Genomic DNA, 20,095 nt, shown 5'->3' on the forward strand with positions numbered 1-20,095 from the left:
TACGTAGGAGTAATAGTACTACTACTAGAATTAGACGTAATCCGAACCGGGTTTATAGTATTACCGCTAGGAAAAAAAGGGATACAACTGTAATAAATATCTTTTATAATTAATTTATAATAACCTTTTTACTAAAAATCAATAATACTATAACTAATAGTATAAGGAAAATACTTATAGTTAGTAGGCAATTCGTTCCGCTCTAAATGCGTATATATACAATAAACGAAATTATTAATAATATAAATAAAGGTATTTAAATTATATTTAAACCTATTTTAATTACCTAATACTATAATAACGGTTATTACCTAAATAATATTATAGGTATTATATAGGCCTATAGGAATATTTAATATATATATTTTATAGGTATAGGAATAAGTAGCATTCTAAGTACTACTGATTAAAATAAAAGTTAAATAGTAATAAAGAAAAAGAAATATAGAAAATAAGAAATTTACTAATCGCCGAAATAAAGTAAACCTTTTTAGTAATAGTTTTATAAAAATTATTAGGGGAATTAAATTTATTACTACGAAGGACGGAGGCGAAATTTAGAGTATAGTAAAAGTAAAGAATTTTACAAATAATACTAATTAAATTAATATAAGGATTGAGGAGGACGAAGAAGGAAACTATATTAGTTTGGGGGAGGACGACTATTAAAGAAGTTACGAAGGGTATAAATAAAAAATATAAACTCTAAAAGTACAACTATAGGGGATATAAGGCCCGGGGATATATTAAGGGAAGGACCCTCTACGTCGAAGGTTAAATTAATCGGGTTAGGGTAATAATAGCCGGAGGAAATTATTTTATTAAAAGGCGAAATAGGGAAGAAGGAGAAGAAGGATTAGGAAGGGGCGCTATATAAAGGATTATATAAATAGGAAAAGGGGTCCTTATACTATTATAAATAGAGGTAGATCTATAGGGTAATAAAATAAATAACGGGGAAGAGGTGTTTATAAACAGAATAAGGAGGTAGAGAAGTAAAGTAATAAATGAAGAGATAGGATAGAGAAGCGGGAAGAGGGTAGAGGAAGGAGTAGTAAGGAGTAAAATAGAAAGAAGGTAGTAAAAGAAGCGGTACGCCTAATCTAATCTTATTCCTATTATTTTTATTATTTTAATATTAGGATAATATAGTAGTAGGAGAGACGAGATTAGTTCGCTATGGCGGTGGGTAAAAACTATTATAATTGTAAGTAAAGTAGGAGCGGTATAGAGAATTACAACCGAAATGGAGCTAGGGGTTTTCATCCGGCGGTACTTAACACCGTACGGTTTTCCCCTCTAAAGAACTGGAGAAGGACCCCATGCCAATAAGGCGCTATAGTTATAGTATAGGGAATAAGACTATTATTATAAAAATTATTTTTATTAAAACTTAAGGATTTACTTCTCTTTACTAATAAAAAAAAAGTATTTTAAAAACTTCCTTTTTATTAAAATAATAATTAAAGAATTCCTACTTAAACTATTTTATGTATTTTAATTTATAACTACTTTAAATTATTATTTTTAAATTCTTTATATTCTAAAATAAAGTAAAAACGTAATTCTAAATTGGATTGAACCTTAAACTTCGCTAATATTAAAGTAATATAATAACTATTAAGCTATTAAGTTTATTGAGCGATTAACTTAAATTATTAAAAAGAAATACCTTTTCTTTTATTTATATTATTAAAAGGCTAACAGAAAAAAAAAGGAAAAAAAACTCGAATACAAAATTTTGAAAAAAAAATTTCTTTTTTTTCTTTTTTTTCTTTTTCCAAATTTTCAATTCTAAACCCTAACCCTAACCCCCTCTCAAGATTCTAGGGTAAAAAGCGCTATTGCAACTAAAATTCTTCTTTTTATCTTTTTTTACCTTCTTTTTAATAATTAGAGTATATATCAAAATGTGACTAGTATTAAAATGACTGTCTTATTTTTCTCGTTATTTTGGTACCCTATACGCTTTAATACATACAACGGTCGAGGAGCAATTCCAATTACAAAGGAAAAAGTGGCTTTTTGTAATTGAAAGTACGGGCCTTGAGTTAAGCTCGATATCCAAATTTCCTCTTTAGGATAGAAGGCTCCGCAATTAATAGTATTTAGACCGCTATAAATAGAACCGCCGCTCCTTCCTCGCTTTAAAGTGGGCCTCTAGTACTACGACCTCTAGTGTGGATTTCTGCCACGATTTTTGGGCCCGACAACGAATCTGTAAAGGAATAGGCGTTTCAATAACTCTATAGTTATATAGAATAGGGTATAAGATTATTATTAAATATATATAAAATTAGTAAATATAATTAATATAAATAAGATAAATAGGTATAGTATAATTACGTATAATATAGTATAATGTAGTATAAAGTACTAGTGTAAATAGTTGTATAAAAAAGAGTAAAAAGAAATAGCTAAGGTATAGCGATATTGCGTATATTGGAAAGACGAAATTTTGTAGGTAAAAACGGGATTTATAATATTAGGTGTTATTAGCTGAACCGCCCTAGTTTTCTAGTGGGGGTGCGTGCCTATAAGTTTTTAGTGTGTGTCGGCAGGTTAACTCTAGAATAGGGATAGTACGGTTAATACGGGTATTGATAATATAACTTAATTAAAGTTCTATACAAAAGGGGAAATTCATTCAAAATGCGGATCTACCGGCGTTAGAAGATTTTTATTGGGGCTGCGCCCTCTACACCACTATAACTAACAGTAGCTCTAGTCTTAAGGACCAGAGTCCAGGACCCGGGCGCTAGCCCCATAACAGTTGCTACTATAGTAGCGGTATATTTTGATTTACCATTCTCTAAGTAATGGAACCTAATATAATAGGGATAGTACGGTTAATATAGGTACTAATTGTATAGCGTGATTAAGGTTCTATAAAGGAGGAAAAGTCTATTCAAAATACTGATCTACTAGCGTTGAGAGGTTTTTATTATACCTGCGCGCTCTACGCTATTATAACTACCTAACAGTAGCTCTGGTCCTAGAGACTAGAGTCTATAACCCGGGCGCTAGCCCCATGACATTTACTAGGTCAACCTACTTTAAAATAAGGAAAATCATCATTTTTTAGACTATATAAAGGCCATAGTTTACATGTCAGCTGTTAGGCTGCAAAAGTGGGTGCGGGTAACTTTCTAGGAGGTGTGGGGAGGTTAACTTCTGATAAGCGTTCTACACAAGGTTGGCTAACATGGGGTAAAGACAGCTAAGTACCATAGCGGGAAAATCACCAGCGCATCAAGCCTTGTTGGGGGGGTTCAACGCTTGCAATCTTCACAAGCCTTGTTGTGAAATCTAGCACTGTTGGCTCCCTAGCACTATTGTTTAAGGAAGGGCTCTTATTGGCTGAACTACTCCGTTCTTTCCTTTTTACCCCCCCCCCCCCCCCCCCCCCCCCCCCTCCTCTTCCACCTTCTTATTTCCCTATATTAAAGGCAATAACGAACAGCTCCATTAATTATTTGGGCCAGTGGCTCAATGGTTTCTATCGTTGCTCTTTTTCTTGTGGTTGCTAGTTCAATTCCAATCGGAGGCAGCTTGTTTTCCGTCGCGCGAGAAGTCTCGCCGAAGTGAAAGTGTGAATACCTTCATCCGAGCCCCTGCCCACCCCCAAGTAGGCAAAAAAAAAGAAAAAAAAAAAAAAAAAAAAAAAAAAAAAAAAAAAAAAGAAGAAAGGAAACCCCTTGTAGTAGCTATTACAGAAGGCTACTATAGAGGTCTTTAGCTTTCATCATTTTGCACCTAAATCCGACCAATCAGGGGCCTCCCTCAACCAACAGTGCTAGATCTCACAACAAGGCTAGGCCAGTTATCTGCTCTAAGATTTGGAACTACCCTTGCAACCCCCTCTCAAGCCTTGACACTCTCCCTATATTTCCGCTGTAGTAGCAACACTGCACATAAGAGAAAAGTGACACTACAAGCCGACAGAGTCCCTTTGAAAATTGGGCCTCCGGAATCGATCTTGACAATAAATTCAGTAATAGCTTGAACGTCGGAATTTACCATCCAAATTTGGTTCCAAATGGGTTATACTATTCCACATAAGAAGCTCTTCTGAAAGCCTATTTCCGGACTCATTTCCGGGCGACTCGAACACGCTTTTCGTAACATTAGCGTAACCGATTCCTAGCTAGGCTTAAGGACACCGAAGCATCTGGTTGGCGTGGTTGGGACGGGACTCTGTTTCGTTTGAGCATTCCCGGCCGCGTAAGAGTTGGTGTTCAAGCAGCCACGTCCCCGCGTCCTTGCCTGACACTCCAGGTATCTTTTCTCCTCTTGTTCGATCTAACACGTACCTACATCCACTGGACTTGGGAGATAAAAGCTTCCAGCCATGAGTACTCCCGTGGAGCCCCAGTCGCCGGCACTTGAAACTCCAAGCGTGACTAAAGCGAAGATATCAACCCCTGGTCCCGCATCTCCTGGGGCATCATATTCTGCTGGAAGGGCAAAGTTGCCGACATCTGCCGCCGAAGCTCCGGCAACCGAACCGATTGGTGTCCTTTCTGGCGAACATTGGCTTCAGCAAGGCCTTCCGAGGCCCGGCAAAAATGAGGATACAGACTCAGCCTTGGGAAGCGATATCGACAGTTCAACTGCTTCGATTTCTTCAAGCATCCTGAACTACCGTACTATCAATGGCCGAACTTACCACAGCGACTCCGTAACCGACGGGGAATACTGGGGTCCTAACGATCCCAAACACATTGAAGCCCTCGATATTATCTACCACGCCTGCGATCTGATGTTTGGTGGCAAACTACATCAGGCACCGCTCATAGAGAGCAACCTTAGGAATGTAGTTGATATCGGTACAGGCTCAGGAATATGGGCTATCGACTTTGCGGACGAATACAACAACTGCAATGTGATCGGTACCGACATTTCGCCTGTCCAGCCTAGCTGGGTTCCCCCCAATCTCCAGTTCGAAATCAATGACGCTACCAAAGAGTGGGCTTTCAGGGAAAACCATTTCGATTTCATCCATATGCAGTTTTTGAACGGGGCTTTTGGAGATTTGACAGAAGTCTACAAAGAGGCGTACCGGTGCTGCAAGCCTGGCGGCTGGCTCGAGCATTCTGATCTTTCGACAATGATCAAGTCTGACGATGGCAGTGTTCTCCCCGAGTCTGCATGGGGTCAGTGGGGTAAATTATTCGATGCGGCGGGCAGAAAAATCGGGAAAATCATGGCGATGGCTGACAATGGCCTGATGGAGAGGGCGATGAGGGATGCCGGCTTTATAAACGTCAAAGTAAAGAATTTCAAGGTATGGTCATATTTGATCCCCATTCATGACGGCGGGGCCCAACAAGCTTGTCGGTGAAATAAGCCCCTCACCACTGTGCCTAAGAGCAGTTGCACTGGCACGCGGAAGTTGAAGGCTAATTTGGGTGTTATAGATGCCTACCTCGCCCTGGCCAAAAGACCCGAAGCAAAAGGAAATTGGTCTCTATTATTACGCGGCGATCTCGTCTGATGTTGAAGGTGTCATGCAGTATATGTTCGCAAATGTATTGGGATGGACACAGGAGCAAATCGCGGTATTTGCTGCTTATGCGCGCAGAGAATTGAAAGATATGAGCATACACGGATATGTAAGGTGGAAGGTGGTGTACGGTCAAAAGCCGGAGTAGGGGAGATAAGAATAAGAGTATTGAAAGATGTTCCATAAGCGAAAGTACAGACTCAAGGCATGGGAGAAGATGCATAGAGGTAGTTGTGTTAGAGACGTGATTTCTCAGCTGGAGAGTACCTAACATACCCAATAGATGTTCGCGTACCTAGGTAGGGTTTTTGATATTCAAATCGGCTACGGCTTTGATAATTCGATTTGCGTCTTTTTGCACGCGCTCTGGTCTTACTTTGTTGACTGCTACTGGACTCTGTCGACCGACACTGCGTTAGCTGCATTAATGCGGTCTTCAGTTGTAGATGACTGGAGTGAACTTGGTCACAGGCTCTAAAGTGATGAAAACTTCTAGTATAGTTGGGCAAAATTACAACAAATAGTAGTGTATCTAGGGACAACCCAATCCACTACCTATAGCAAAGTTTAGGAACAAGAAATAATGCCTAGTTTAGACCTGCAGATATTGAGATGAGTTTATGGATGGAGGAGGTTTGTGGAGTGGAATAAGGTGCGATTACAGCTGCTCCGACGAGCAAAGAATCACTCCTCCAGAATATAGGTTTTTTTTGCGAAGCATAATTCTAATAACCAATCAGGGCCGCTGGTCTAGTGGTATGATTCTCGCTTAGGGTTCAATCCTGAGCATTCTTGCGAGAGGTCCCGGGTTCAATCCCCGGGTGGCCCCATCATTTTTTCCGATGTGCTCTTTTTGTTCCTTTTCCTTGTAGCATTTTTCATACATCTTCCATCTGTCCTTTTCGTCTCGCTGTGTATGCCGGTTGCTCTGATATTTATGAGTTGTATAGCATTCATTGACTATGTCTTCGCTTCCATGGCTTGGTTCGTCTCTTCGTGAGCTAACTGCCAAGAAAAACCCACGCGACGTTGGATGATCTGCTACTTCCTTGGATTCAATGCAACAGCTTGACCTATACAAACAACTAAAAAGATATCGAGTAGATCACTGCATCGTTGGGTCCAATAGGTCTCGCATATGCAAGGATTTCGAGCTCTCTATCACAAATAGCATCTTCCTTCCCAAGCTACTCCCCTGTTCATTTGTCTCTCTTTTCATCCCTTCCTCGCGAACCGTGGGTACTCTCCATCAGCGGCATGTCAGCTACCCTGCACCCGATAACGTTTCGGTCGAAAGCGCGATAGGACGCTTTGTCTCTTGGAAATTATCGGAGCACAATGGGATCCAGGTCGCCCAGTCATGTTGATAACCTCGGGGTGCAAAACTACGCCGGTCGCGATCGCAGTCGCAGTCGCGATTTTGTTGCTGAAAACAACGAGGCAATCCCGGATGTGGGAAAATATCACAACGCCCGTGACTTCGCTGCACTAGAAACACGGCCAGCACCGTCCATGACCCTGGAAGGAGCGGTTGGAGATGGGGAGGGTGGTAGATTAAGTGACGACCAATGGTCGAGGCCTCACGTATACTATCCATTTGACAACCCAATGGGCACTAACCCGGTCCGCATGGACATTCCGTCCACCGTATCTACCGCGGATCTTCCCAACGTCCGCCGTCGTTCGACTGTTCGCTCTGGTATTTTCAAGACCGTTGACGACTTCCAGGACTTTGATGTTGGTGGGCCTGGCTGGCACCGTACGCTGATATCCTACACCCGGCTTCCCAAGTCGCATGCTAATTGTAATTCTATGTAGCTGGCGCAGAACCAGGGCTGGATCCGAGGAAGGCTGATGGAGGACATGCCTCGATGCCTATTCTTAGTGTACCATGTGATATTACCGTGGTCGATTTCTCACACGATTGCCTTGCGACATATAGGCGCAATAACGAAACGCTCGCTTCATTTATAAGCCTGCCCCCGCCGGAATGGATCAAATGCCGCTGGATCAGCGTCAATGGTCTGAGCTGGGATGTCATCCAGCTACTGGGTCGGCACAAGAACCTGCATCGACTTGCTGTCGAAGATCTTTTAAACACGCGCAACAGAACCAAAGCTGAATGGTGTGTATATGCGTGCGGACCCTTCATCAACTCGGTCATGATCTGACGACGAATTTAGGTTCCCAACTCATGTTTTTATTGTCTTGACTCTCCAGAAACTTGTTCGCATACAGAACTTAGATGCACAAGAAAGCGAATCAAAATATGTTGATTGCGATAAAGCGAACAATGGGAGAAATGGTGAGTTGGGTGGCGATGGCGGTCCTAACCTCTATAGCCGCCTGAAAGAATATTACACCCGCGCAAGAAATGTTTTCCTGGACCGGAAGCTCGGGAGTGGGAATCCCAATCTACCACCTAGTCCTCGCGGCCAGACCGGCTCCTCACCAAGCTCCATCCGCAATTTAAATCTTCACGGGCTTCGGACACTACAGACATACCACTCGAGATGGGATGAGCCACGCACTCATTACATGGAACAACACTCAGCCTTAATGTCTAGGGATCTTGCCGTTGCCTGCGAACAGGTAGCTATGTTCGTTACTCAAGATAACACTATTATCAGTTTCTTCGAGTGTTCGGCTCAAGACGTCGAGGCTCCCATCATTCGCCGTCTCCAAACCAAGGATACCATCATCCGGCAGTCTTGCGACGCTTCAATGGTTTGCCAGGCTATCATTGACGCCATCATTGACCTAGCGATGCCAGTGACGACGTGCTATACCGAAGTTATTGGCGATCTCGAGCTCGACGTGCTTACCAAACCCAATATCAAGCACACCAAAAGCCTTTACATTCTCGTCACTGAGATGAACAAGATGCTGAGCTTTATAAACCCAGTGATTACTCTCATAAGCGCTCTACGCGACCACAAAACAAATATGTCACAAGAAGCAGCAACCAGAAATCTCCAAGACCCGAGTCATGGCGTCATCATCACACCGACAACTTACATCTATCTTGGAGATGTTCTTGATCACTGCCTCTTGATCACTGATACATTGACCCAGCTGAAGGGCTCGGCTGAGGGCATGATTGATCTCATCTTCAACACGATATCGGCAAACCAAAATGAGTCGATGAAGCAACTTACGATAGTCACCATCATCTTCCTTCCCCTGACGTTCCTTACCGGGTACTTTGGTCAAAACTTTGAACACTTTCCCGGGCCAAATCACTCGATTGACTACTTGTGAGTAACCCTCCCTACATGCCTCTGTTAGTCACTTCTCTGCTAATCTCGAAACTGTAGCTGGAAAATTGCGGTCCCTGTGGTGTTGGCCACTGGGCTCCTACTACTGGCACAGGCCATACACGATTACTGCAGATCGTGGGTGCAACAGCTCCGTATCGGGCAGTTGAAAAGGGCGCGGAAGAGGCGTCGAGGAAAGAAGCAGGTGTAGATGTGTAGAGCTAGCTCTCCGTTCAAGGTCGTCAGTCAGGTAGCTGAGATCTTACTGTCCCTGGTCACATTGTATTGATATACGCTGCGTAGAACAGCGGGTTACCTGTTCTGAGTTCGGCATCATTGGGAAGCTTATCGCCTCCAGTTTATGACCTTGTATTTCTGCGTAAGTTCTTATGGATGTACGTACTGACTGGACCTCGAAAACTGTGTGGGGCGTAATACTTTTAAAGCCGATGAAGTTATTTAGACGGCGTCACAAGTGCTACGCTGGGAGCTCTTCTTGCAGGCAGATACCCATATGAAGCATTCGGCCCTGTTCGACACTCAAGCCTTAAAGCGCTTTACCCTTGTTGTGGTACCGGATTTCCCAGCCGGATTCGTCGTGTTTGCAACTTTTAGACAACTCAATTAGACAGTTACTCACTGAGTTGTAAAAAGAACAAGCAACGTGAGTCAATTTACAGACGACCGAGACTAATGAACATACCTAGCCCTGGCCTGCCAAATTCATGGAATAACTACAGCTGATATACATACTACATCAATAGACTGTCCCAACTGAGCCCGGACGGCGCCACCTTCCCTATCAACAACCCGATGACGGGTCAGCACATATACATTTGCGCATTAGCCTCTGTCGATGACTACAGTCTTGCCATCAAAACTGCCTACGAGGTATACCGGTCACGGTCGAAGACAGGTCCTACTGCTCAACGACGGTCTTCTGGAGGCTGCCGACATACTCGAGTTGTACTTACACTGCTAGTATAGCAGTGAAATAGTATCCCAGGAGACCTCGGCGCGCGCCAGGTTGACGAGTTAAAATCAACAATCACTCCATCGCCGGGACACTGAGGGAAATTGCCGGTCGGGCCGCTCAGATACGAGACGAAATCATCCAGACGGATCGGCCTTGGACGACGGCATTCATGAGAGACGGCTGGTCGGGGTCGTGTTTGGAACAGCTCCTTGGAACGCCCCAGTACCTAACTAATGTGGAGCTTGCCCCAAGCTTGTGATTATTTTCAAGCGCTGATAAGTATCAATAGGTCATTTCCACGGCAAAAGCGGTGGCCCGTTCTGTCATTTGCGGGAACACAATCGTGTTGAAGCCATTTGAGTCCAGCCTTTAAAGCCGGCACCAGCAAGACGTGTCATTGACCTGGTCAAGTCAGCGGTTCATGGCGGCGGCACGAAGCTGCTTGCGGGTGACCTTAAAATCACGGGTCCCAACAAGATCATTCTGAGGCCCCATGAAGACGGAATCAGAGTCGTTTGGTTTTCGTCATGATCCTCCTCAAATTCGAACCCGATGAGGAAGCAGCTGCGCTGACCCACGATAGTGAGTTTTTGCTTTGTGCAAGCGTTGGCTTGAGGGAGTTTATCAGAGCATTGGACATTGCGAGGCAGTTCGGGCAGGTGCTTGTCAGATCAACGGGCCTGCCGTGTATGTCGAGGCAACTCTGCCCCAAAAGGGACTGGTGGAAGCAGTGGCTATGGTCTGTTCGATGGCACGGCCGGGGTTAGGGCCTTCACGGATAGGAAGATTGTTACGTCCCCACCTCCAAGCTGAGATATACTTTCTGACGTAGTGCGAGTCATGACTTCTTGACCTCATTCTATATGACGGTATCAACGTTACAATGGGCTGATGGTCTCTATCTCCCAGCGTGAAATGTGAAGAATGGGTAACTCCGACGATTGGCTATCCATGACGACAATACGTAGAAATGATTGTCTAGGCTTACGGAAGTGCGGTGCCGGATCGAGAAGCTGAGGGAAATTCGGCCTTATCATGAAGCTTAATCATCCCCCAGGCTATTCCCATGCTCTCTACACTACACTAGCGCTTCAGCCGACCACCTGACTCTGGTGAATACGAGGACTCGGCTAGTGTAGTGAGGTACTGTGGTGTAAATATTGGTGCTTGGATTACTCAGGTTCCATCAAAGGCGGCGCATACCGGCGGCGCTGTACAGTTAACCCCTAGTGCGTCAGTTAGCGCAGGTTTTCAAGACGCACTCTACGCAACTCAACCACCATTCCACCAAATTCAATAGAAGGAGCTCGTATCAACTAGATATTCTTGGACGCGCATATACCAACTTCATTCAACTGTCAGCTATTACTGGTGTTGTCAAGCCGTTTTTCTGTGAATTTTGCAGACCTCCGTTGCAAGAACCACACTAACAGACTGTATCTGTCGCCACAGGCGACCATAACCGGATTTCCCATTTATTGGGTCACTGATGATCGGATAAGCTGGTGTGGTCGACCCTGCAAGGGCCTCCAGTGGAATCGTGCAGAATCGGCCTGTTCGGGATGGAGAACTGCACAACCACGACATTAACCACATGGGCCGATGCTGATCGATGTCAGCGCGGAGAAACATGTGCTGGGTGGTCCAATCATGCGCTTGGTTATGGAGAAAAGAGGCTGACCAAGGCCTCGGAAAGGTTACCTGAGATCGCTGCTACCAACGTTAGTCTATCAGCCAAGCGGTGCCACGGAATACGATACGAGACATTCCACTAAAAGACTTTACCCATTGGGCACGCTGCTGTGAAGATGGGCCCTCGGCTGAGGTGCTAGGTGAGGATCTTGACGATCCTGCAGTGACACCAGCAAGACAGGTTAACCGCCTAGTGATATAAATGTCGGGTCGCTGCCCTCTGCTTTGTGTCCGATGGTGGTAGAACCGAAATCATCACCAGAATCTCACTCATCGATCTTAGCCATGATGAAACTCACTCTCCTCAGCGCGGCTCTTCTTGCCTTCGGCGACAGCGCCGTAAACGCCTTGAGTAGCTGTGGACAGTCACAGTACGATCCTGCTCAGGTATGTCTGATGTCGAGACACGGGTGCTGCCGGAGGAAGCCATATGACTAACACGTATGTGATAGTACGTCTGCTGGAGCGATCAGTTCCTCTGCCCCATCACGGCTGGCGAGCCCCTCTCCTTCTGCAACGGAGCGTGCTATAGCAAGTTCATGTACAAGTGCGAGAACAACGTCCTGAGCTTGCTGCCCGCTCACACTGGGACACCCTTCACCCTCAGCGTGTCGAACCCGACTTTGCCTATCGACGGCAAGCCTGTGACTGCCAGCGGTCAGCACTTGAGCCTTGCAGGCAACACTAGCACCTACTGCCCCGTCGAGGTGGTTGGTGCCGCGTGTCCTCCTGGCAACATCACGGCTTTTTTCGCCGGCAACGGTGGCCTCTCCATGGACACCATGGTTCCCGGCGGACAGCTAGCCTATCTTGGACCGGACTGGAACATGCACTACACCCAAGCTCACTCGGCCTACATTCCTGCGGGCAGCCTAACCCAGGGCTTCGGTGCGTACGAGGGTGGTGGCTTCGTCAATCTGAACGGTAATGGCTGGGGCTGGGTTGCTTGCCCTCCTCAGGCCTCTGGCGGTGGCGGCACTGCGTGGAACCTGGTGGGAAGAAACGAAACGAACGCGGCTAGCTTGACCGCCTGCACTCCTGTCAATCTCAAGATCAACCCTCTCCCGTCCGGAACTGTTGGTGCTTGGCAGTATACCTGAGTGTAGATTCCCGAATGCCGTCCTATAGGGGAAGAACGCTGATTGAGCAACGGAGGGGCCGTGTAGATAGTTGTAATAATACGTCATTCTGTACCACGAGATCTACGATTGTGTTCGTGTAATGTTACTCGTGGAGTTAGTGATTACGGACACGACGCGTGGTGGTCGGCATATAGTAGCATACATACGTACACCGAGCTCGCTACTGTCTCGGAACTGTCGATGAGAGGACGGAACATTAGTGACGGTTCGAATGTTTTGATAGTCTCGCAACGAATGGCTCTTGGACTTACAGTATAGACGCGAAGGAGTTGAGACAACTAATTTCTTCCTCTCCTCTCACCGCCACATATCTCCTATACTGTCTTGTATCAGATTGAGACACTGGAAATCAAGCCAAAGTAGGGGCCAAGCCTCGGTGGGGCAGGATCCTGCCATTGGTGAAGGGTAGATGTCGCAACTCTCGAGGCCGGGCCGCCATGTCAAAAATTAAGGCAGAGGGACGGCAAGGAAGAAAAGAGTCAAGAAGTGAAACCAACCTAACAATTGTGAAAAGACTGCGCCCGACGGCGGGGAAGATGCTAAATGCCCGTCCAGTTACCTATAGTGTACATACGTATGTACCCAGGGCAAGGGCCCACCCGAAACCTGGAGAAGGCGCTAACAGCCCTACAGCCCGCGGGACTCACGAGCCCCCGCTAATCTACCTACAGTATGTATAAATAGGTACGTAGTGTTATAGTACACGTGTAAAGCAATGCGCCTTGTAAATGCTAGTCACTTATAGTGTAAATGTAGAGGTAGCGAACCATTTATTGCCAGAGATTTGTGTGCCTCCATCTGGATTTTTTTCTTTTTTTGGTACAAGAAGAACACTCATAAATAGCCCAGGTGCAAGGACCCAGTAAATGCACGCGTGGGAAATGACGGGACCTGCTAGAGCGGGCTGCATTTACTAGATAGGCACATTGCTGTGGGTATGGACAGGTACCTAGGCAGCGTCACCAACCGACTCCCTCCAGGGGCATTTCAAGCCAACGCACCATGTGAAACCCCGCCGACGTGAATCGCCGAAGCATGTCAATACTAGGCTGCCATTTCCAGGCCATCATCCTCTTCCACCAAGTACATCACAACTAGGCCATACATTTGCTTGCAGGTTGCTGTTCTTCCAACTGCTGTAGAAGTCACACGCTCTTGTTCTCGTCACTCTCTATACACGCGTACTAATTCCATTCCCAAGAAGCCATGATGTCCATACCTAGACATCTCGAGCATGTTCATCATATAACTTGCAACTCTCCATTCGTAGAATCTCAATACAATGGTCGCAATGTCTGACATCCCGGCCGACACCTCTGCTTCACTTCTCACTACGCTCGCAGATGAGATCTCGTCCAGTGCGACTCTCCTATCTTCGCATATCGAATCCAGGCGACTACCATGGCCATCTTTTTCCGCCGATGGCCCCCGGCAGCCAATCTGCGAGGACAATGAAGAAGTCTCACGGGCACGCACTGCTCTCATTGAAGCCACTAGAACCCTCCACGCCCTCGCCGTCGGGCCAGTTGAAACTACAAAGCACTTCTGTCTCAACGAGATCTATCTCCTCGGCGCAATGCAAGTCCTGTGTCATTTCGAGATTCCACAGAACGTCCCGCTTCAAGGAACCATCACTTTCCATCACCTTGCCTCCAAGACCGGCTTAAGCGAAGCTCTTCTTCCACGCTTTCTGCGTATGGCCATAGCAAACTTCTACTTCGCTCGCCGAACCTGAACCAGGTCTGGTCGCCCATTCAGCCTGGTCCAAGCCACTCGCTACTGACTAGAAGATGCGCGCCTGCATCTGGCTCCGCCATGCCGAGATGCTCCCTGCCGTATCCAAGCTCGTCGACATGGTCAAGCGGTACCCCGACTCCCCTGAGCCACAGAACACAGCTTTCTCGCTGGAATTCGGAGACACTTTCTTCGGGTACAAAGAGAGATACCCCGAAAACATGGTCAAATTTGGACAATTTGTTGATGCCTTTTCCGGTGGTAGCTCCGCCGACTCGGCCGAAAGCATTGCGCGAGCCTACCCCTGGGAGACACTACCGAACAGAGCGCTCGTCGTTGATGTTGGCGGTGGCATCGGACATATCTCTGCTGCTCTTGCGCAGGCACATCCTCATCTGCGGTTTCAGGTGCAGGACTTTGAACATTTGAGAGGCGCGGCCGAGGAATTGATGGAGAGTAAGGGAGTAAAGGATAGAGTTGAGTTTGTGTCGCATAATTTCTTTGACCCCCAACCAGAGCCAGCCAGACGAGCCGCCGTTTACTTCATGAGGAACATTGTTCACAATTGGCCTGACTTGTACTGCCAGCGAATCTTGAAACCGATTGCCGAATCTATGGGGCCGGAAAGTAGGATCGTCAACTGCGATATTGTTTTGCCCGAGCCAAATTCGGTGCCAAAGGCGCAGGACGCAGTGACCAGGGCACTTGATTTGACTATGCTATCGATGTTCAACGCTAAAGAAAGATCTTTCGACCGGTGGAAGGAGCTGTTTGCGAGCGCCGATGGCAGGCTCGAGATCACCGACATGGTAGGGAAGCCACGAATGAGGATGGATAGCCTGGTTGAGGCTAGGTTGTTATGTTGAAGAGAATGTACATCATTCACATTCCAATATCACACCTCAATTACCAGAAGATTGAAGGGGGAGGTCTAAACTTGCTCTTTTTCAGGGAGAAACACTTTCACATTGAGCTGAATATGGACTTTCCAAGTACTCACCGGCGACTCTAACCTACTTACTCAGTCAATCCCAAGTCACTCCTTTCTTGATCATCCAGCAGCCCCAGCGCTTGGCGCCGTGTTGGGGCGTTTGGATCGTAGTAAGGGACCTCAGCCAAAGACGTCACTCGGGTTCCGTGACGGGGGTGCCTGCCACCATAGTCCCAGCTGGCGTTGTGGATGGTAATTCTGGGACGTTTTACTCGCGGTAAGTTACCATACCTCACGCTCAACATCAAGAAATTACTGACCTATTGTCCCACAACGCACTCGTCCCCGGTGTCCACTTGAAGCGCACTTGTATGTCGACGTTCTTCTCGTAGACATCATACAAGTAGTTCAGAATCACATCGCTCTCGGCCTTATCGAGCCCCACAATCCGCACCGTCATTGATCGATTCACCCACAATGCTTTCCATCCAGTGGCCGGATGAACTCGCACAAGCGGATGCGTGCGCTCGATGTACTTGGGTCCTGCATTGGGGTCCTGCCGATCGAGATATGGGTGTGCAGAGCGGTACACGGCATACTTGCCATCGATGATCTTGCGAAATTCAGGCGAAAGCTTCTCATAAGCGCTGTAACCAGACGCCCATAGCGTGTCTCCGCCAGTAGGAGGTACCGTATCATTGTGTAGGTGGGTGATACCCGCCGGTTGGCGTTCATGAACGAGATCGCTGTGCCAGTTTGAGGCACCGCCAGGACGACGGAAGTTGGCCGGTCTCTCCAGGGTGAAGAGGTCTGGCCAAATAACGGTCACGCCTGGGACACCAGGGACTTGGGGAGTCTGAGGATGAACTTCGACCTCGCCGAACCACTCGCCCAGCTCCTTTTGTTGCTGGGGAGTAAGGTCCTGGTTACGGAAGAAGACGACGCTCCGCTCGGCAATAAGGAGGGCTAACTCATCGCGCTGCTGGGGGGTGAGGTCCTTGAGCTGAAGACCCTCGATCTCGGTTCCGATGTGTGTGGTCAAGTCGGCCACCTTGGTTGCTGCTGAGAAGAGGTTCTTCTTTGATTTGTCAGCTCGAGCACCTGCGTCCTGGTAAAGCCGCTCCTCGTCGCGAATCTTGTAAACGTCCTGAAGGTAAAGAGGCACAGATGGGCGGTATGGGTACCCCTTGGAGAGGTCGATTCCAGCTTTGAGGAGACGTTGACGTGCTGGCTCCGGAAGAGGGAGGGTCTCCTTCCTGGGCTCAATCGTGTCAACGATGGAATCAAGAATTGGTGCGGGCGCCATGTTGTGGATGGACTTGGTAAATGTTATAGCTTGCTTGATATATATTGTGACAAGTGGTAAGTGTAAGTGCCTTGGCAAGTCAAGTGTCGACTTTGTTTTGAGGTACAGTTTTTTTTCCCCCTTCTCTCGGTGGATAAAGTGCACGTTTATATGTCTCGAGAAGGCCAAGAGTCCAGAGTCATTCCATTAGCCACCGTATAACTTTTCTTCCAGAGGTCATTCCATTGTGGTTGTTGAACCGGAACGAGTATCGCGCCGCTAGAGGTATGATGATCAAGCACAGCAACTTGATTACAATTCTGACCTTTGCCCTTATCTATGGTCAAATCTGTCTGTGTAATTGCGGGATTGGAGCTACGGCCGCGGTTGCTGTGAGGGGTTACCTCCAGAGTGATGTCTTTTTGAAGCCTCAGGTACACCAGTTGGGAAAGCGACATTACAATGTGTTGCAACGAACAAAGAGTATGAACTGATGTCCAATCAGCGGATTCACTGCATAGATGATAAGAAGCGTTTGGGATGTTTGTTATGCCCAGATGGTTGGTGCCCTCTTTTTATGTCATCTTGCGCCATCCGCTGGGGTGGATTGTGTGCTTTGCTGCACTTGAACTATTGCACCACCAACAATTACACTTCAACACAGGCTTGGTTGTTAGCTCAAGACATTCATTTAGCTTCACGGTTAAAGAGTGTTTTACCTCGAATATGTATTTCCGAAGTTCTGAAACCTTAAGAGGAAGCTTGTAGATGCCTTTTCGATCCGTCCTTAGAGGTAGCCACTCGACTCATCCTTGTGAGGTTTAGGACAATTCGGGACGGACATTATCCAGTATACCAGGAGTAGGTACCAAGCTAGCTAGCAAACTTGTATTGGCCTGTATCACTCCCAACATCATTGGGTCGACCATTCAAAATATCCGTGGGTCAAGCATTACAGTAATCAAATTTGAGTCTAGACTTGACTTCACCCCCACGCAGAGTAAGTGATGGACCGGCCATGGCGACATTGGAGCTCATGGCGTCTTTCTTAGACTCAATGGCGATGGCTGCCACTCATGATTGTCAATATGGACACAAAAGAGCCCCAAACGATCAAGTCCCTTGGAGTCGTACTCGTCGGTTTTATGACAACACCAGCATTGTCCTTCAAACATCATGTCGAAAAGCACAGATTCTGGCGTCGTTACCGAGGGCGATCTTCGGGGCCCATCTAGTTCCCTCAAAAGCTCCCGTCACGAGTACACCTCAGACTCACAAACAACAGAACTGGTGCAAGAACAACCCAAGAGAAGTTGGCGTTCTTACGTCTGGGATACATTGGACAAGTCTCCTCAAGAAAGGCGCTTCCTCTTCAAGCTTGACGCGGTGATTCTGACTCTGGCCTCCCTCGGATACTTCATCAAGTATCTTGACCAAGTCAACATCACAAATGCCTTCGTGTCCGGAATGAAGGAAGATTTGAAGCTGTTTGGCAATGAGTTGAACTATATGCAGACTTGCTGGACGGTTGGATATGTCATTGGCGAGATTCCAAGGTGAGTATCGATTCCCCCGATGACGTTTTCTCCGCTTACTCCCCAGCAATGCTAATCATCTCATAGCAACATCTTGTTGACTCGTATCCGGCCGTCTATCTGGATCCCGGCTTGCGAAGTTGTATGGGCTATTCTGACCATTTTGCTCGCCAAATGCAAGACCACAACTCAAGTCTACGTCTTGCGTTTCTTCATCGGTCTCGCCGAAAGTGTATTCTACCCGGGCATGCAATACATTATCGGCTCATGGTACCGCAAAGATGAACTGGCCAAGCGATCTTGCGTCTTCCATGCCAGTGGCGCCATAGGCACCATGTTCTCCGGGTATCTTATGGCGGCAGTCCACAAGAAACTAGCCGGCGTCGGAGGATTCAAAGGCTGGCAGTGGCTGTTCATCATTGACACGGTCATCTCCCTGCCCATCGCCATCTCAGGCTTCTTCCTCATGCCAGACCTGCCCGAGATCACCAAAGCGTGGTACTTCTCTGCGGACGAGATTACCTTGGCCAAGGAGCGTATGCGTCTCGAAGGTCGTGCTCCTAGAGCGCCATACACCAAGGCCAAATTCAAAAAGATCTTCTCCAGCTGGCACATCTACCTCCTCACTGCACTTTACATCTTCTTCAACAATGGTAACGGAGCCTCCGGCCAGCCAGCTTTCCAGCTGTGGCTCAAGTCGAAGGGACACCCTATCACCGAAGTGAACACTAATCCGACAATCACGGCCGCCATCACTGTGATCACGACGCTCATCTACGCCTGGACGTCTGATACTGTGTTCCGCGGTGCTAGATGGCCGCCCATTGTCTTTTCGGGTCTGGTGAACATTGTGATCTACTCCAGTCTAGCAGCCTGGAACATCCCCGACGGTTGGAAATGGGCCTGCTTTTTTCTGGCGGGCTTCGGCGGAGGTATCAGTGGACTGACGTTTGCTTGGGCGCATGAAATCTGCGGCGACGACAACGAGGAAAGAGCGCTGGTGACGGGCACCATGAACGAGATGGCCTATGTCATTCAGGCGTGGCTGCCCTTGCTGATTTGGCAACAAGTGGAGGCGCCGGTGTACCACAAGGGGTATATGACCTCTATTTTTATTGCCGTGGCAATGATACTCACTGCGGTCTTGGTCAGGTTTTTACATCACAAGGAACGAGCAAGAAAGCTGCTTGCCGAAGAGCCAAATGCTTGAAGTGGCCGATAGCGGCTGATAGTAAGAGACTGTGTACAGGTATATACGGGCAGGTAGAAACGAATATGTTGCTATCCCGATGGCACCCCGAGTTTCCCGTAACGCATGAACAAAACTAAAGAACTTGAACCGATGATAGTTAGGCGTTGATAACGGGATGTTGCCGCGCAAGCTTCAAAAACTGAGTGTGCTAGACGAACTGAAGACGTCTAGAGGTAGTTGCTCCAGAATATCTCCCTTGCGTAGTCAGGTAGAGGTACGTTCCGATGCTGGTTTGTTTGTCAGCCTGGTGCACTAGGTACTTCTGGTAGTGTGCACTGGGCGAAATGTATCCCGAATAGTCCCAAAGCTTACAAGGAAAAGCTAAAATGGCTGAGTACGGATCATAAAGCCATTGACAAAATTTGATGTGACCTACTGAACACCATTTCCAAGGGTACCTAGATCACACATTTGTTGGATATTCAAACGCATGAGAAAGTTGACCTGAGGTTTTGAGGTAACAAACACACCAGTACTGGACTGTACGCGAGAATCCTGGTCGTCTCGGTGTTGAACTTTTGTCAACGAGTGAGGCGGATTGTAATGTTGACTGACGTGCAGCTGAAATGGTATCTCGTCATCCAAGGGGATATGGTGTAAGGTTGTCGTCGTGCGGGGGTCACTAGTCAGATGTACCAATGTCGGCTTTTATTTGTGATAACCATCTGTCGCCTATTGATACGCAATCAGATCAAAGATGGCGTGCTCTGTCAATCCTTACTGAATGAGACGACTTGACGGCACGGAGGAACACATTCGGCCGCGGGATACCTCGATGGTGTTAA

At 47.1% G+C, this 20,095-nt stretch overlaps 6 protein-coding genes and 1 non-coding gene across 7 annotated transcripts; 6 read left to right on the forward strand and 1 right to left on the reverse strand.

Moving 5' to 3' along the window:
* Window positions 1-3,954: 3,954 nt before the first annotated feature.
* On the forward strand, window positions 3,955-5,850 carry NCU07815 (hypothetical protein). Its single transcript, XM_957843.2, has 2 exons — window positions 3,955-5,287; window positions 5,421-5,850. The coding sequence occupies exons 1-2, from the start codon at window positions 4,352-4,354 to the stop codon at window positions 5,652-5,654; spliced, it is 1,170 nt and encodes a 389-aa protein (XP_962936.1). The 5' UTR covers window positions 3,955-4,351; the 3' UTR covers window positions 5,655-5,850.
* A 395-nt stretch (window positions 5,851-6,245) lies between these two features.
* Window positions 6,246-6,335, forward strand: NCU15220. The gene has a single exon. It is a non-coding gene; the product is annotated as a tRNA-Pro (tRNA).
* A 66-nt stretch (window positions 6,336-6,401) lies between these two features.
* On the forward strand, window positions 6,402-9,320 carry NCU07816 (magnesium and cobalt transporter CorA). The gene is made up of 4 exons (XM_957844.3): window positions 6,402-7,265; window positions 7,325-7,631; window positions 7,690-8,763; window positions 8,824-9,320. Exons 1-4 carry the CDS (start codon window positions 6,845-6,847, stop codon window positions 8,972-8,974), a joined length of 1,953 nt encoding a protein of 650 aa, XP_962937.3. The 5' UTR covers window positions 6,402-6,844; the 3' UTR covers window positions 8,975-9,320.
* A 1,663-nt stretch (window positions 9,321-10,983) lies between these two features.
* On the forward strand, window positions 10,984-12,881 carry ncw-3 (non-anchored cell wall protein-3). Its single transcript, XM_957845.3, has 2 exons — window positions 10,984-11,818; window positions 11,884-12,881. Exons 1-2 carry the CDS (start codon window positions 11,666-11,668, stop codon window positions 12,529-12,531), a joined length of 801 nt encoding a protein of 266 aa, XP_962938.3. The 5' UTR covers window positions 10,984-11,665; the 3' UTR covers window positions 12,532-12,881.
* Window positions 12,882-13,864: 983 nt separating this feature from the next.
* NCU07818 (hypothetical protein) lies at window positions 13,865-15,173 on the forward strand (the record flags this gene model as incomplete). Its single annotated transcript, XM_957846.1, has 2 exons — window positions 13,865-14,185; window positions 14,364-15,173. 2 exons carry the CDS (start codon window positions 13,865-13,867, stop codon window positions 15,171-15,173), a joined length of 1,131 nt encoding a protein of 376 aa, XP_962939.1.
* Window positions 15,174-15,231: 58 nt separating this feature from the next.
* Window positions 15,232-16,674, reverse strand: NCU07819 (alpha-ketoglutarate-dependent taurine dioxygenase). The gene is made up of 2 exons (XM_957847.2): window positions 15,559-16,674; window positions 15,232-15,496 (listed from the first exon to the last, which is right to left on the reverse strand). The coding sequence occupies exons 1-2, from the start codon at window positions 16,542-16,544 to the stop codon at window positions 15,325-15,327; spliced, it is 1,158 nt and encodes a 385-aa protein (XP_962940.2). The 5' UTR covers window positions 16,545-16,674; the 3' UTR covers window positions 15,232-15,324.
* Window positions 16,675-17,699: 1,025 nt separating this feature from the next.
* Window positions 17,700-19,395, forward strand: NCU07820 (pantothenate transporter; the record flags this gene model as incomplete). Its single annotated transcript, XM_957848.2, has 2 exons — window positions 17,700-18,079; window positions 18,146-19,395. The coding sequence occupies 2 exons, from the start codon at window positions 17,700-17,702 to the stop codon at window positions 19,266-19,268; spliced, it is 1,503 nt and encodes a 500-aa protein (XP_962941.1). The 3' UTR covers window positions 19,269-19,395.
* Window positions 19,396-20,095: the final 700 nt, after the last annotated feature.

This window comes from Neurospora crassa, linkage group III (genome assembly GCF_000182925.2).
Source record: "Neurospora crassa OR74A linkage group III, whole genome shotgun sequence".
Classification (NCBI taxonomy): Eukaryota; Fungi; Ascomycota; class Sordariomycetes; order Sordariales; family Sordariaceae; genus Neurospora; species Neurospora crassa.

Bases quoted from the DNA above. Each gene is read 5' to 3' on its own strand.
- ncw-3 (XM_957845.3), top strand. From the start codon at position 11,666: ATGGTGGTAGAACCGAAATCATCACCAGAATCTCACTCATCGATCTTA. The intron at 11,819-11,883 runs GTATGTCTGATG...CGTATGTGATAG, and splicing joins CACAGTACGATCCTGCTCAG to TACGTCTGCTGGAGCGATCA.
- NCU07819 (XM_957847.2), bottom strand. From the start codon at position 16,544: ATGGCGCCCGCACCAATTCTTGATTCCATCGTTGACACGATTGAGCCC. The intron at 15,497-15,558 runs GTCAGTAATTTC...AAAACGTCCCAG, and splicing joins AGTGCGTTGTGGGACAATAG to AATTACCATCCACAACGCCA.
- NCU07816 (XM_957844.3), top strand. From the start codon at position 6,845: ATGGGATCCAGGTCGCCCAGTCATGTTGATAACCTCGGGGTGCAAAAC. The intron at 7,266-7,324 runs GTACGCTGATAT...AATTCTATGTAG, and splicing joins TGGTGGGCCTGGCTGGCACC to CTGGCGCAGAACCAGGGCTG. The intron at 8,764-8,823 runs GTGAGTAACCCT...TCGAAACTGTAG, and splicing joins AATCACTCGATTGACTACTT to CTGGAAAATTGCGGTCCCTG.
- NCU07815 (XM_957843.2), top strand. From the start codon at position 4,352: ATGAGTACTCCCGTGGAGCCCCAGTCGCCGGCACTTGAAACTCCAAGC. The intron at 5,288-5,420 runs GTATGGTCATAT...TGGGTGTTATAG, and splicing joins TCAAAGTAAAGAATTTCAAG to ATGCCTACCTCGCCCTGGCC.